This window comes from Schistocerca gregaria, chromosome 6, assembly GCF_023897955.1.
Source record: "Schistocerca gregaria isolate iqSchGreg1 chromosome 6, iqSchGreg1.2, whole genome shotgun sequence".
Classification (NCBI taxonomy): domain Eukaryota; kingdom Metazoa; phylum Arthropoda; class Insecta; order Orthoptera; family Acrididae; genus Schistocerca; species Schistocerca gregaria.
The window spans coordinates 336,784,073-336,801,335 of NC_064925.1; the positions used below are offsets into that span (position 1 = coordinate 336,784,073).

General features: G+C 38.3%; 1 protein-coding gene across 1 annotated transcript in view; it reads left to right on the plus strand.

Moving 5' to 3' along the window:
- LOC126278873 (dynein axonemal heavy chain 2) overlaps window positions 1–17,263 on the plus strand; it is a 914,655-nt gene that overhangs the window by 403,227 nt on the left and 494,165 nt on the right. The window contains 1 exon segment of the mRNA XM_049979148.1: window positions 16,167–16,345. Within this exon segment, the coding sequence (XP_049835105.1) occupies window positions 16,167–16,345 (179 nt within the window).

Genomic DNA, 17,263 nt, shown 5'->3' on the forward strand with positions numbered 1-17,263 from the left:
ACAGTATTCCACAGTTTATTTGTAACAGAAACACATGTTTATTGCCAAAATTTGGAAAACATCTACACTCAACTGCGGCCAGAACTCAAGTGGCTGAAAACACATTGTAGATGAAAGATCACACTCATAAGCTACAAAGAACATACAGTTTCAATATTGATTATTGATCTCAACACCTAACCTAGTATTATATTAAGGAAAAGCTTTTTAACACAACTTCAGTGTATAATATAAAAAGTGTTAAGACTATTTGTCACTTCCATTACAACAGCCATTGTATTTTTTCTACAAATTTAGAATGTGCATGTGTTGTTGTGTCTTGTAATATTTAGGTCCAGGTAATGGAGGCTTTTGTCTTGTCCATGTCCACAGTAAATGTAATTTTCACATGTACACTGACAGAATGTCTGTTCTAACGCTGTAGACGATAAGAAGCGATGTGGAGCTGGTTCGCAAACTTCACACCTCTCTCCCATAGGTTGATTTACTTGGTATGCACAGCCGATCTTCTTCTCTGGATAGCTGGTCACGTCGATCTCCAATAACTTCTTCTCTGAAGAATAATGCTGGTTAAGGAATTTATCAGACTCTCTCTCTACTCTTGAAATAATTTGGTACTCGAAGGATACTTTTAGTTCAGTCATGATATATTTCAACTTCACTTTTAGTTCAGTCATGGTATATTTCAATTTCCACAAAAAACAAATTCACCATTTCTCATATAGATACTCTTACTGCGAGTCAACCAAGTTGTCAAACATTAGACTCTATTAAGATACATTTACAACTGGGTTGGTTTAATAACCACGATAAAATATGAACATGTCTTGCTTCTAGCAAGTCCAACACATGAAGTACTTAAAAGTCTAATCTCATTTCTTCATTTTTTCTTAACAATCATTACAGTCACTAAACCAGCAAAGAATAGCACAGGCTCTTCTCCACACTTACACTGAAACTCTATGGATACAGCAGGTACTTGTCGGCTGCCATTCAGCCATCGCGTCCACATTTTGCTCATGACTGTTTTTAGTCCTGCACTCACAAACATGCAATGCACAGTAAGTTGGACTCATCTCTCTCACACTTCTATTTAAAATTTCTTGGGTTCAAGATGGAGGAAGGGAGGGGAGAATTTATGCTCTAGCATACATCTTTATGTACACTATAATTAAATATTTCCTGGTAAAAATAAAATCTATTTTATACTTCACTCTCACTTCTTAGTACCTCCTCTAATACCCTAGGGGCCTCTTACACTTCTCAATTTCAATAATCTTAGTAGATACTATGTCTACACATATTATTTAATTCATGGTAGATAGTATGTCTACCTAAATTAATCAACTCTTTAGTAGATACTATGTCTACACATAATGATCAAGTCCCACTACTCTATGACTCATCACTTCATCAGATGGTTTATTATCCTGACTTTTCTTAAATGATTATCACGATTAACTACAACCTTGCTTATCACTGTTTTATAATTATTCCACAAGCTCTCCTGCTCCTATCTGCCTCAGCGCATGAGTGCATGAGTTGATTGCTACCATTCTTTCTTTATATCGATATTATATAGGTATGTATATAGGTATACATGTATGTAAAAAAAGGAGAGAGAGAGAGAGAGAGATAGGAACCGTCGCTTGAAAAACAATGTGTGTTTCTTTCCAGATGTAGACATATCTTTTTCCCCTACAACCCTTGGCAGTTCTTACATCCTTTTAATCTGTAACTTCATTGTTTGTTTATTCATATTTCTTTATGTGAAAGTGTTTTCATGTAGTCTCAGTCTTCAGCCTTCTTATCTGAAGATAAGTTGTAGGATATTGGAAACCATGGAAACTAGGAAGGACTTCTGTGATAGAAGTAGATGAATATAGAAAGAGGGAAAAATAGATAGGTCCTCAATGTCCTCAAATGAGAAAAGGAAAAAAAAAAGGTAGATGTGTTTGCTAAGATTGAAGAAGAGAAAGAAGACAGCCCCAAAGATAGGAAACCCTTCCCAACTTCCTTCCCCAGGATCCCTACCTTGCCGGTACTTGAGTGAGAAGCCAGAGGAGGTATGGTGTTAAATCAACTCCTACAGAATGGACATTCCCCAGCTTCACCCTTGAGGTCCCCAAAGAAAATCTTAGCAACCCTATGGAAATGGCAAATGGTGAAGAATCAGGCACACTTGTTTGGGAGGGTCATTTGAAAGGTGTGACGTGTGTTTTGTGTTAGTCATGATTTATCGGTTAGTGTAAATTATGCTTTTACCTTCTCTACCCAACCCCTTTCGTCATCGATACAAACCCTCTCATCTATGTCACATCTCATAAAAAGTATAAAATATTCTGTACCAAGTATAAAATTATATATTCCATTATCACAGTAATTTAATTAGTCATGCAATATTATGTTTTTCACAAATATAACTTTCCATTCAGTTTGCTAAGAAACATATGTTTCAATGCCTTTAACTCAATTATCTTACATTCAGTGTGAGAGTGGTATTCTCACGATTTCAGAAATTATTTGGAAAGTTGTGTGCCAGGTATAGTTCTCCCTGCTTACTTAGAACTATGTGACAAAAAAAGGATCACCAGGCAGCTTTCAAGAAAACCATTTTTGGAATCATTGTAATTAAGATTCATATTAATAGAATATACAAATTTAATGACATTGATTTCACTCAGACTTCTGCCCCTAGATTTGCATAGGAAACTGTTGAAGAGATTACTTACAAGGACTAATTCATGCAAAAATAAAACCTAACTATATGTGGAGACCACATCAGCTGCTGTTGACATTACAATTGAAACTGCAGGAGAGAATGGCTTGCTAGACAGATTGAATCTATCTTATTTCTGGGATAATATACATACCAATTCCCACCTCATGTCGCCACCTAGTTAAGTCTGGATAAGTTGGGGCTAGCCGTGACGAGCCATGAAAACAGGTAGGGACACCCTTGGAATAACCATGGAAAATGCAATCAAAATACCTAGCAGGCACAACCCTCTAGCAACCGAGGACGATGCAGTTAAAATTCCTAGTGGGCACAACCCTTTAATAACCGAGGATGAATGCAGTCACACACCAGGAACAATTTTGGGTGATGTAATAACAAATTCTCGCTGGTATGGTTTTTACCAGTATCTCTAAGTGTGGGATGATAGAATAGTTTAAGTGTTTGGGGGAATTCGGTGCAGGGAAATTATTACAGAAGAAACACCGAAAACAAGTGTGGATTTAATGGTCGTCAATCCACCCATTAACACAGAACGTTAATAACCCTGGGACATATACAATTTTATGTCCTTTACTTTGTACTTTCGCTTTTCTGATCCAGTTGTAGAATCCTTCAAGAATAATGTCTTGGGATGAATTACCATTTGAACCCCGGTATGATCCTTCATACTTTTGGAAAAACTTTTGTGTCTCTTCCTTCAGGGCAGAGCTCTGAAGATGCTGTTTTACTATAACTAGATCATTGACCTTGTACTGGGTTCTACAGCTTTCTCATTATGCTTACTCACCCTTTGTTTGGCCTTTTAAACTAAATTCTTCAAAATTATTTCCTGGCTCATTTCATAATTGACACTTGGTTGTTCAGGCCAACTAAAACATTTATTGAGGGGTTCTCCTACAAAAGGTTTGGCTATTACTTCTAAAGGTGTCAACCCAGCTGGCAAATGTGGTAATTCATTTAGAATAAGTTCAAAGTCCTTAACTTTTGTTGCCCATTAAGTATGTGTTTCATAGCAGTAAGTATGGCATAATTCCCCAGTTTCTTTCATAACTCTTTCACACAGATTTGAGGATGGGCTATAGTTCGATGTTAACACTTAACAAATACCTTCCTACGATAGAAATTCTATGAATTTGCTGCTCACAAACTGTGGACCATTATCGGTGAGTAACCATTTTGGTCTACGTACCTCCAGGAAGTATTGTTGTAAACAGTGTATAACTGTCTGCATATTTGCTTTTTTGATGGGATATAGCTTAATATACTTTGACCAGCACTCAATGATGACCAAAGTGTATGTCACTCCTCCCTTTACTTTTGGAACTGGTCCAAAAAAAATCTGTTGCTATGAAATCATGTAACAGCTTAGGAATAATCAGATACATTTTGTATTTCACATGAGTATTACTCTCTTTCACCTTCTGACAGATCTTACAGGTTCTAATTAAAGATACTACTTTATGCCCATTTCTTCTTAAAATAGTAAAACTGATTCATATGAGCTATATACTTTTTTATTCCAAAGTGTCCATATCCTGTATGAACATACCACACTAGTGTGTCTTCCATTACCTTTGGAACACATAAATGTCAATGTTGCAATGTTACACTGTCTCTCCAAAACAAATTACGACCCATAATTTTCCATTTTCCCACTTGATTAGGAGGTACTGAATTTCGGATACACATAGAAAACATTTTTGTAAAATGGGAATCATGATGGATATTCTCTGTTATTCTTTGAGCCATCTCTTGCACTCTGATGTTCGTATGTTCTAATGACATAATATCATATTCCTGTAGGAAAAGCATCCAGCACATTAACCTACTATGTAATAAATGACTAGTTCGTTAGAAAAGATAAAGCTTGATGGTCTATATAAACATGGATTTCTAACCCCAATACTAGTGTTTGAAATTTTTGGATACTCCATACAATTGCTAACAGTTCTTTTTCAGTAGCCATGTAGTTTAATTCATGTTTTTTTTTTTTTTTTTTTTTTTCCAGACTACAGCTAGAAAAAGCTTTGGTTCGGTGTTCTCAATGATTTAGATCCCACTCTCCTAGGAAAAGTTCTGCCTCAATACCATAATCAGAAGCATCGGTTGAAATTGTAAATGGTTCGCCCATAACTGGGTGATGTAATATGGGTGATGTTTTGATGTTTTCAAACACTTCATTTACCTCTTGATCCCAAATCCATGGTACTCCCTTCCTTAATAAATGTAAAATTTTTGTGTCATTCAGTTCTTGCCCTCGTACGTACCATTCCTATAAATCCCTTCAACTGTCTTACGTTTCTAGGGTGTGGACATTCTTTAATAGCTTTGATGCATTCAGGGTCCACTCTAATGCCCTGCACCCCTATAATATGCCCTAAAAACTTAAGCTCTTGATGCGCAAACCATGATTTAGATAGCTTCACTGTAATACCTTTCTCTTTAAATTTTCTCAGGGTCTTCCGCAATGTTAGACGATGATCTTCCCAAGAAGCTGACATTATCAGGATATCATCTACATATATTATTAAATCCTTCAATAGATCTCTCCCCAATGCTTCAATCAGTGCACATATAAATACAGATACAGAAATATTAAGCCCTAAAGGCAATACATTGAATTAATATGATTTACCATCAATTTGATTCTGGATGTAACCTAATTTGCCAATATCCCGCAGTCAGGTCCATCGTGCTAATAAAACTTGCTTTCTCAAATTTGTATAACAGTTAGTTGATGTTAATCGGTCTGTCTCTTTCTGGCTCTATATGCTTATTCAATGTCTGTGCATCTAACACTAATTGTACCGCACCTGTATCTTTTCTCACCACTACCAATGCGTTATTCGTTACACTAGAACTATGTTCTATTATATTGTTATCAATCATCTTGTTGATTTCCTCCCTAACTGCTTCTTTCAGACTGACGTATCAGATATGGCTTACAGAAAAATAGAGTCATCTTTGATTTTAAACTTACATATATAGTCACTGATATTGCGTGGGCTATCGGAAAACACCACTTCATATTCCATTAGAATTTTATATAAATCTTGTCTTTGTTGATCGGTCAGTATTACGGACTCATTTACTTTGTCTTGTATGTGAGCTCGATGTGATACATGATCTACACTATCGATCTTTGGTGACAATTTTGCAGCAGCAGTTAGTTGTAAACATTGACACTCAGTTGTTTGTTTTGCAATGTGATTATCTGTCATGAATGGTATCCAACATCTCCTGTTCCCGTAACCAAAACAAAGAAGATTTTCCTCAGAGTTCAAGATGACTTTAAATTCTGATAACCAATCTAAACCAAATAAAACATCTCTATTTATATTTTCTACTATCAACAGCATTTGATGAAATAATACATTTCTAATGCTGCAGTTCAATTGTATTACACAACCTTACTTTTCTTTCCTGTTATACTGACTATGTAAACTCCAGTTACTGGTAACAGCGGTAAGTATTGTTTAGTCTGTAATTAGTTACAGAATGTGCTAGATATGAGTGCTACTTCACTCCCAGAGTCTATAATTATGTTAACCTTGAAATTTTCCACGGTCCCTGTTATTATAGGTTGTGGATTGTTGTTAGTCAAGCTTGGTTCTTCCAGCAGCAACCATTCCTTTATCAGTATTTTGTGTGTGAAATTAACATACTTATTATGAACCAGGCCTCCTAGTGTATCTCTACGACCTGTGCCCTGGCCCTGGGTACAGATCGCATTATGTTTTCCTCTTTAACAGTAATCATAGGTTGGTTACGGAATCGAGATACTACATTACCACTTTGTGTTTTACTACTACTCGGTGAAAATTCCTGCAAAGTTATGGGACCTAAATTTGGAGGTGGATGTTTCTTTTTATAATTGTCATTACCATTTTAACTGTTGCATTGGTGTACCATAGCTAGGTTAGCCTCATGTTTCCTAAATTATTACCATTATTCCTGTCAGTTGGTCACAGCCAGTGTGCTCCCTGCTGCTGTTGGATAAGCAGCTGCCAGCAGCAAGTCATATACTCTTAGCTCACTTATTTGTTACATAGTTTAATTCTTAATTTTGTTGCGTGTTTTTGGCTACTTGCATTGTTTAATTCATAAATTTTTGGCGTATTATAGTATTTGAGAGTTGTAGCATCTCGCTTTAGTACCTGAATAGTGTAAAATCATGTAGTCTCCTTCTGCCACCAAGCAGTGTGTCAACAGTGCGCAAGTAGCAACCTCCCAGCTTCAGGCAGTGTTGGCTTCGGTCACACAGTTTGAGGCTGTTGCCAGTGGGCATCACTGTGGGGGTCCGGATGGGGGTTTGTTGGGGACAGCCAGCTCGTCCCACGCATCCCCCGATCAGACTACGGCTGTGGCTGCCCAGGATTCTGCCCACATTGAGGCCAAACCCTCACTTGTGGTAGAGTGGGAGGTTGTCTCGAGGTGTGGCAGGGGGCAAAAGACATTCCAGAGGGCTGAACAGAAGGCATCTCCAGTTTGTCTGACGAACCAGTTTCAGGCTCTGTCTCTGTCTGATACTGATCTTCAGCCAGACATGGCTGCTTGTCCTGTTCCAGAGGTTGCCCCTCAGTCTGCAAGACCCAGGCTGTCACAGAGGGTGGGCTTACTGGTAGTTGGGAGCTCAAATGTCAGGTGCATATTGGGGCTCCTTAGGATATGGCAGCAAGAGAGGGGAAGAAAACCAATGTGCACTCCACATGCATACTGGGGAGAGTCATTCCAGACGTGGAAAGTGTACTTCCGAATGCCATGAAGGGTACAGGGTGCACCCATCTGCAGATGGTCGCTCATGTCGGCACCATTGATGTGTGTCGCTATGGATCGGAGGAAATCCTCTCTGGCTTCCTGCGGCTATCTGATTTGGTGAAGACTGCCAGTCTCACTAGCGGGATGAAAGCAGAGCTCACCATCTGCAGCATCGTTGACAGGACCTTTAGTACAGGGCCGAGTGGAGGGTCTGAATCAGAGGCTGAGACGGTTCTATGACCGTGTGAGCTGCAGATTCCTCGACTTGCGCCAAAGGGTGGTGGGGTTTTGGGTTCTGCTGGATAGGTCAGGAGTCCACTACACACAACAAGCGACTACACGGGTAGCAGGGGTTGTGTGGCGTGGGCTGGGCAGTTTTTTAGGTTAGATGGCCTCGGGCAGGTACAGAAAGGGCAACAGCCTCAACGGGTGCGAGGCAAAGTCAGGACATGCGGGGACCAAGCAGCAATCGGTATTGCAATTGTAAACTGTCGAAGCTGCGTTGGTAAAGTACCGGAACTTCAAGTGTTGACAGAAAGCACCGAAGGCGAAATCGTTATAGGTACGGAAAGCTGGCTGAAGCCAGAGACAAATTCTGCCGAAATTTTTACAAAGGCACAGACGATGTTTCGAAAGGATAGATTGCATGCAACTGGAGGTGTCGTGTTTGTTGCTGACCTCCCGACTCAGCAGCGTTAGTGGCAGAACAACTGAGAGAAAATCTGGAATACATTTCACATAACTTTCCTCAGCATGTTATAGTCTTAGGTGGAGATTTCAATTTACAAGATATAGACTGGGACACTCAGATGTTTAGGACAGGTGGTAGGGACAGAGCGTCAGGTGACATTATAATGAGTGCACTATCCGAAAATTACCTCGAGCAATTAAACAGAGAACCGACTCGTGGATATAACATCTTGGACCTACTGATAACAAACAGACCCAAACTTTTTGACTCTGTAAGTGCAGAACAGTGAATCAGTGATCATAAGGCCATTGGATCATCCCTGAATATGGAATTAAATAGGAATATAAAAGAAGGGAGGAAGGTTTATCTGTTTAGCAAGAGTAATAGAAGGCAGATTTCAGACTACCTAACAGATCAAAACAAAAATTTCTGTTCCGACATTGAAAATGTTGAGTGTTTATGGAAAAAGTTCAAGGCAATCGTAAAATGCGTTTTAGACAGGTACGTGCCGAGTAAAACTGTGAGGGAGGGGAAAAACCCACCATAGCTCAACAACAAAGTTGGGAAACTACTGCGAATGCAAAGAGAGCTTCACTGCAAGTTTAAATGCAGCCAAAACCTCTCAGAGAAGCAGAAGCTAAACGATGTCAAAGGTAGTGTAAGGAGAGCTATGCGTGAAGCGTTCAGTGAATTCGAAAGTAAAATTCTATGTACCGACTTGACAGAAAATCCTAGGAAGTTCTGGTCTTATGTTAAATCAGTAAGTGGCTTGAAACAGCATATCCAGACACTCCGGGACGATGATGGCATTGAAACAGAGGATGACACGCATAAAGCTGAAGTACTAACCACCTTTTTCCAAAGCTGTTTCAGAGAGGAAGATCACACTGCAGTTCCTTCTCTAAATCCTTACACAAACAAAAAAATGGCTGACACCGAAATAAGTGTCCAAGGAATAGAAAAGCATCTGAAATCACTCAACAGAGGAAAGTCCACTGGACCTGATGGGATACCAATTTGATTCTACACAGAGTACGCACAACAATTTGCCCCCCTTCTAACAGCCGTGTACCGCAAGTCTCTAGAGGAATGGAAGGTTCCAAATGATTGGAAAAGAGCACAGGTAGCCCCAGTCTTCAGGAAGGGTCGTCGAGCAGTTGTGCAAAACTATAGACCTATATCTCTGACATCAATCTGTTGTAGAATTTTAGAACATGTTATTTGCTCGAGTATCATGTCGTTTTTGGAAACCCAGAATCTACTCTGTATGAATGAACATGGATTCCGGAAACAGCGATCGTGTGAGACCCAACTTGCTTTATTTGTTCATGAGACCCAGAAAATATTAGATACAGGCTCCCAGGTAGATGCCATTTTCCTTGACTTCCGGAAGGCGTTCGATACAGTTCCGCACTGTCGCCTGATAAATAAAGTGAGAGCCTACAGAATATCAGACCAGCTGTGTGGCTGGATTGAAGAGTTTTTAGCAAACAGAACACAGGATCTTGTTCTCAATGGAGAGACATCTACAGACGTTAAAGTAACCTCTGGAATGCCACAGGGGAGTGTTATGGGACCATTGCTTTTCACAATATATATAAATAACCTAGTAGATAGTGTCGGAAGTTCCATGCAGCGTTTCATGGATGATGCTGTAGTATGCAGAGAAGTTGCAGCATTAGAAAATTGCAGCGAAATGAAGGAAGATCTGCTGCGGATAGGCACTTGGTGCAGGCTGTGGCAACTGACACTTAACAGAGACAAATGTTATTTATTGCGAATACATAGAAAGAAGGATCTTTTATTCAAACATAGGTAGCAGTTACTTCTGTAAAATATCTGGGAGTATGCGTACGGAACGATTTGAAGTGAAATGAACATATAAAATTAATTATTGGTAAGGCGGGTGGCAGGTTGAGATTCATTGGGAGAGTCCTTAGAAAATGTAGTCCATCTAAAGGAGGTGGCTTACAAAACACCCGTTTGACCTATACTTGAGTATTGCTCATCAGTGTGGGATCCGTACCTGGTCGGGTTGACAGAGGAGATAGAGAAGATCCAAAGAAGAGTGGTGCATTTCGTCACATGGTTATTTGGTAAGCGTGATAGCGTCACGGAGATGTTTAGTAAACTCAAATGGCAGACTCTGCAAGAGAGGCACTCTGCATCGCAGTGTAGCTTGATGTCTAGGTTTCGAGAGGGTGCGTTTGTGGATGAGGTATCGAATATATTTCTTCCCCCTACTTATACCCCCCGAAGAGTGTGAAATTAGAGAGATTTGAGTGCGCATGGAGGCTTTCCGGCAGTCGTTCTTCCCACGAACCATCGTGACTGGAACAGGAAAGGGAGGTAATGACAATGGCATGCAAAGTGCCCTCCGCCACACACCATTGGGTGGCTTGCGGAGTATAAATGTAGATGTAGATGTTGTTTGGATTTTCCCCATGATGTAGAGTTTCATTACTATTTTTATTTATTGAATCTAGAGCATCAATGAAAGATACAATTTTTTAACTGTTTGCCAGCGTCTACACAATATGTCTTTTCTTGCATAGATGGGTAAATGTCTAATTATAATTCTAACCAATCTCTCTTTCTCCATCAGTTTATCTAAATACTTCACCCATATTAAGTGCCAGTCAAAATATGTTCTCATTCTCTTGTGCACTAGCCAACCAGTATTTCTCTTTAAATTTCCTCTGGAAGTCTTCCCAAGAAAAAAAGTTCCCAGTATTTACAATATCCCGTGCTGAACCTTCCCCTAAAAGATACCCCTTAGCAAATTCAATTTTCTCAGAATCTTCCCAGTTCTTTGGCAAAGTTTGATTGAATCTTTTCAAGAGTGAGTTGGATATACATCCCCGTCCGGCTTAAACTTAGGGAATTGCCTGGATAATCCTGAATCGGCCCCCCATTGTAGAGCAGCCATCTCTTCACTATCACGTTAGGAGAAATCATCTTCATGTCTAATTTATCTAGGATAACTTTGAATTCTCTCCATAGATCATCCATACCTCTCTTGCTATCACTAAGTTCAGAAGATAAAATAGGAGATACATTCCTGGATGTTACTTTCTTGGAAACTTTTCGATCTATAAATTCTTCTACCTGTTCCTCCAAACTATGTATATTTATAACGTCAGAGTTCGCTAGTTTCTCTCTGAAATTTCTTTCTAGAGTATCTACTCGTGTATTCAAACTTGTAATTTGCGATTGGATAATTGGTATCAACTTCTCTTGCTTATCAACACTCTCTCTTACAGTATGTAATCTCTGCTTTACGATATCGAGCTCAACATTACACACATTTCCAAATGATCCTAATTTTTCATCGATTTCAGTGTCTACCTTATTACATTTTCCCTCAATATCAAAATCTAACCTTGTTGCTAAATCTTGGATTTGATCTTTCTGTCTCTGACTAAAGTCAGTGAATAGTTGATTTACATGAAGGTTTAAAGTAGTCATTAATTCTTTCTTTAAATCTAAAAATTTCAAATTTTCAACTTTACCATGTATTGTGCCAAATTCAGTCTCTAGTAAACCTATATGTTTTCTTTGAATATTCAGGGTTTTAATCTGATCATTTAGAACTTCACTTTGAGCATTTAAACTAGAATGTACCAAACCTATTGCTTTCCTTAAAATTTCATTGTGAGCATTTAATGTAGAATTTGAAGTTTCATTTAATTCCTTTCTTAAAGTCACTGAATCTGCCCTGTGGGCACCTAGTTTTTCACTTAAAGTTGCAATTTGAGTATTTGAAGTTGCACTTTATGCTTTAATTAAATTTGATAACTCAGCCCGGTCTGGCATTTCTCTACTGATTCTCATAGCCATGGCTGGTTCTGAAGTTTCTCCAGCTAACTGTACGTTTTCCATGGTTTTACCAATTTTAGACTAGTAAGCATTTAAAAAATAATTCTAAACGTAATAAGTACACAAATACGGTCTATTGAATAGTTTCTTCAGCTTTATACTCAAACAATTATTGTTTTACCCTCACCTGGTGCTGCATTGGTGAGTGGGTGTGGAATCAGCACCAGTGAACAACAAATTGTGCCAGTGTCATTGGTCGCTGGTTTCCACGTTGGCATCAGCGCAATGTAGAATCAGCACCGGTGAACAGCAAATGGTGTGGGTGGCGTCGGTTGTTGGTTTCAGTGTCAGCGTCGCGGCGATGTGTGTGAGAGCAGTATACTCCCCACACTAGATCTTCTTAGTTTAATTATTCTTGTTGTATCTCTTCTTAGTCTAATACATCAAGGTCTTCTTTCCATTCTTTTAATGTTATTACTTCCTTACGTCTTTCCCTTTGCTACATTCACAAAATCTCCTTTTGATTTGATTTCTGGGCGAAATGGGCGAAATCAAGTTTCTCGTAACGGTTTTCTTGTCTTGTTATACTCTGTTGCTATGACAACATGCAACATCTGCTTCTCTCATTTTTGTCTCTAATTCCCTTTTTTTCGGGTCCTGTCATGGTCTCCATGTTCTAACACTTTAGACAACAAGAAGCGATGTGGACATGATTTGCACACTTCCCACCTCTCTCCCATAGGTTGGCCTACTTAGTATGCACAGCCAATCTTCTTCTCTGGATAGCTGATCACGTCAAACTCCAAAAACTTCTTCTCTGAAGAATAATGCTGGTTAAGGAAATTTATCAGATTCTCTCTCTACTCTTGAAATAATTGGGTACTCGAAGAATACTTTTAGTTCAGTCATGATATATTTCAACTTCCACAAAAAGCAAATTCACCATTTATCATATTAATATTCGATCTCATGCGAGTCAACCAAGTTGTCAAACATTAGACTCTATTAAGATACATCTACAACAGGGTTGGTGTCTTCCTTCTAGCAAGTCCAACACACGAATTACTTAAAAGTTTAATCTCATTTCTTCATTTGTTCGTAATAGTCATCATAGTCACTAAACCAGCAAAGAATAGCACAGGCTCTTCTCTACTCATACACTGAAACTCTATGGATTTTACAGCAGGTACTTGTCAGCTGCCGTTCGGCTGCCGCGTCCACATTTGCTTGGAAATTCTCGAAGCACTACACTGTTAATGTCTTTGGCATAGTGTGTCATCTACATATTTCCTATAAAATTCACTTTTCTTTGCGTGGTGTTCTTGGCTGATAAATAATTTTTGTTGCAAATGATTTTCGTGTATGTCAGGTATGAGATCAGGTACCATGTACGTGATCCCATTGCTAGGGCATCACGCTGATTGAAAATTATGCCATTAAAAGTAAAGGGTTGTGATTTATGATTATCTAGAGGAGTTCATGAGAGCAGCAGTCTCTGTGGATGTAAATTTTTTAGTTTCATAAGGTTATTTTGGATTACTCTTACAGTTTCTTGTATGGGTATGTTTCAGGAATGTCTGGTAAAGTCAAGGAATAAACACTCAGCATGTTTGGGGAGTTTTTTGGCTTTTTGTTTTTCAGATAGTATCATGCTGCTTTTATAGAATATGTTGCTTCATATGTATATTTTTTCATTATTTTATTCAATTTCTGAGACAGTTTGTGTGCTGCTCTATTTATAGAATTTACCACGGGGTATTATGTTACATTCTTCATGAATTTTTGGCTGTCCTCTTGACCATGGTGCCTTTGGCTTCATACATGCGAGATATTTCTTTCCAGCTTCTGTCAATAGTAAATGTGTGTTCTGTAGTTGTTCTTTAATTTCACTGTGAAATTGTTCAGCTTCTTTAGTTGATTCTTAATTTTTCTTTGAAATTGTATTGTTGGGTCTTTTTATGTGCATTATTAGCACCATAGTTTAGCCTATGTACTTGTTTTCTTTCATCGCAACTTATGTACTGCCTTTGTAACTATGGATCAGTTGCTTTTCAGTTATTTTTTGTAGATTTTACTTTCTGTAAATAATAATATATAAACAGTGTTACTCTTAAAAATTAACTGCATTGTAGAAAGTCCCATTAAATAACAGTAACTGAGATATATACCACCATAAATTAATAAAAACTGAGCAAAATCAAGCTCCCACGTCAGTATTGTAAAGAACTCTCAAAAGATTACACAGATTTTCTTGTTAGATAATTAAGACCATTTCATACATTTTTCTTTACTCGTTTTCCTTGCTAATCTTTCTGGCCAACACAGTTTTTTAATTTGTATCTGCACTCCTTAGTTTTGAATGTAGCAATTACTGTTACCATGTCACTTCTTTGTTTTATTCATTGTGCTGAAATGTAAAAATTGGAGTGGAATACTCATCTGTCTTCAGCTCTAAGAATGTCAAATATTATACACTGCCTGACAAAAAAGTGAAGCATCCATAACTAGAGGAGGAAATTAAATAAGCTTCACAGGTTGAGAAGAACGTGATGTTATTTCAGTGATTACACATTTAAGTCAGATTCACAAAGAAGTTGGCAATATGATGTTACATCCCTTCAGCCTGGACACCTGGACAGATTTGGTTGGGAAGGGAGCTATAAAGCCATAATATCCTCTCCTAAGGCAAGTTAGCTTTCTGTCGTAACTGATCCTTTATATCCTAGGGACTGACACTGGGATGGAGTCACCATCCCACACACATTCTAACACCGACAGAACTAGGGATGTTGCTGGCCACAGGAGTATCTAAACGTAATGCAGACAGTTCATATAGACATGTATCATGAGGATGCAGGATGTCCGTGACATACCATAATGCTGTCAGAATTCCTTGAATCTCCACTAGGTGTGACCTAAGTCGTACCTGCTGGCTCCCCAAACTATGATTGCAGGAGTAACACACCATTGTGTCTCTCCAAAACACTGAAAGAAAGGTACCTCTTCCCAGGATGCCATTATACTCATTGATTATGTTCTTCTGGGGTGGCACAGAATCCCAGTTTAACATTGAACACAGTGCAGTGCCATTTGTCAGGGGTCCATTCCCCATCATGGCACAATTTCACACAGTCATTTTTGTTGTGGTGTTACCTATGCTCGGATGGTAATTTCGTAGTGTGGCTGCTGCTAGTCTCTGGCCAATGATGTGGGATGGCGTAGAATGTTGCAGGAGTCCATTACTTGGTCTTGGATGCAGTCACAGATATGAAAGGGTTACAATAATAACCATCACAATAAGTATTTCTGTCCCTTACATTCCCATGCATTTCAACATTGGGCTACTATGACATCTAAATGCCCCACAAATCTATATATCATACTAATCAGTTAGCCGGGCATATGGAGACCCAAAATGAGAAACTTTCCAAATCGTGTCGCATGCTGACAATGCTGTCTCAAACAAGTATGCAGCACCTCCGTGTCCTTCACAGTTGCCATTCAATATCTGTTGCTGTCCATGCCTATTATTTACCCTATCAGGCCTTGTAACAACACTAAATATGAACAAACTAATGCACTCTGGTGGCTGTTCTAATTGTAATCGAGAACTGCAATTCTATTCATTGGAATACCGTTCCATGGCATGTTCATCAACGAAGTTACATTGCCAGCTTTGTCTCCTGGTTACTTAATTTTACCTCTCAGCATTAATTCTGTGTCACTGATACAATTCTCTTAATTTTAAAATATACTGAAAATCAGAGTATTAATTCTCATTTCATTTTCTGTGAAAGAATCTGTTTTCCAGGATGGGGATTGAATTTCCAGACTAGTGGCAACTACATTCCATTTGACACAGACAAGAACATAAAATCATATGTTCTTTCAAATTACCAATAGTTAACAGGAATGATTATTTTAAAATATGGGACAAATACAGGAAATGTAACTGCAGCAGTGTTACTGTGACTTGTACTGGTACTAAGTTATTTCTCATAACACTGTGGAGAAAGTTACTATCTTACATAATTTTTTAGTGAAAGGGAAATACCAACCCTGGGGGTGGAAGGGCGGAGAAAAAAGATGAAATAGTTTCAACTACTTTCTTCTCAAAGTTGTTTTCATGGTTATGGATGAAAGAAAATTTTTTTGCAGGTGCTACATCACATTAACTACAGCATTACATCTTCATCGTGGTGGAAGTCCAAAGGGACCTGCTGGCACAGGAAAAACAGAGACTGTGAAGGATTTGGGAAAAGGTCTGGGCAGTTATGTCATTGTTGTGAATTGTTCAGAAGGCTTGGACTATAGGAGTATGGGACGCATGTTCTCTGGTAAGTTGCTAATGTTATTATTTTTATATTGCATTAATTTTGTAACTTAATTGCAATATTCCCCCTTTTTGTAAGAAATGGTAGTCATATTGCCCCTCCCAAGATTCCCTGGTTAAGACAAATTTTCAGACTTCTTTTATCATTTCAACACAATTATTTAGACCCTCATAAAACAAAACTCATCCAGATAACTATCTAATGACCTTAGGTCACCCACTGAATGTGATTTGATGTAATTGACCATAACACACAAACATTTTTCAGTAACTGCCATTGTTTTATTGAAAATACTAGCCAAACCTCAACATTTTAAAATAAGTATATATTCTGCTTTATCCTAAACTTCTTGATATTACTAAAGTGACTACCATTAACTGAACCTAAGACTCACCAAAGGTTCTCCAAAGACACCTTAAAACTGCTCTCATTACATTATCAAATACAGCAACTATATACGTAATAAAAAGTGATAAACGGTTGCTATACTCCACGTCTTGCTTGTAGCTGACTGACAACAGTCCTCTTATGGAATATGTGTGGGGTGGCTGGGAGCAGCAGTTGGGGTTCATTATTGGCAGCATATTTCCACTTGAATCTTACATTAGGTAGCTTCAAACAGAAAGAGCAGCACAAACATTAGCAAATGTCAAAACGTTTCTCATTCATTGTTTGGATAACCCATGTCATCTTCAAATTTGTTTAATACTGCATTTTAACTATTAGAATTTAATTTTTTTACACACTTCAATTACTTGAATTGGCTCAAATTTGTTCTTCTGATTATTAGCAACTAGTTACAAATACTCTGGCATCTGAAATTTGGAATCTGAATGTTGGCATGTTTCTATATGAGAATGGTATTTGTTACATGTTACAGAATTTGGAATGACTTCATTTTCAGTTCCAATATTATTCTTT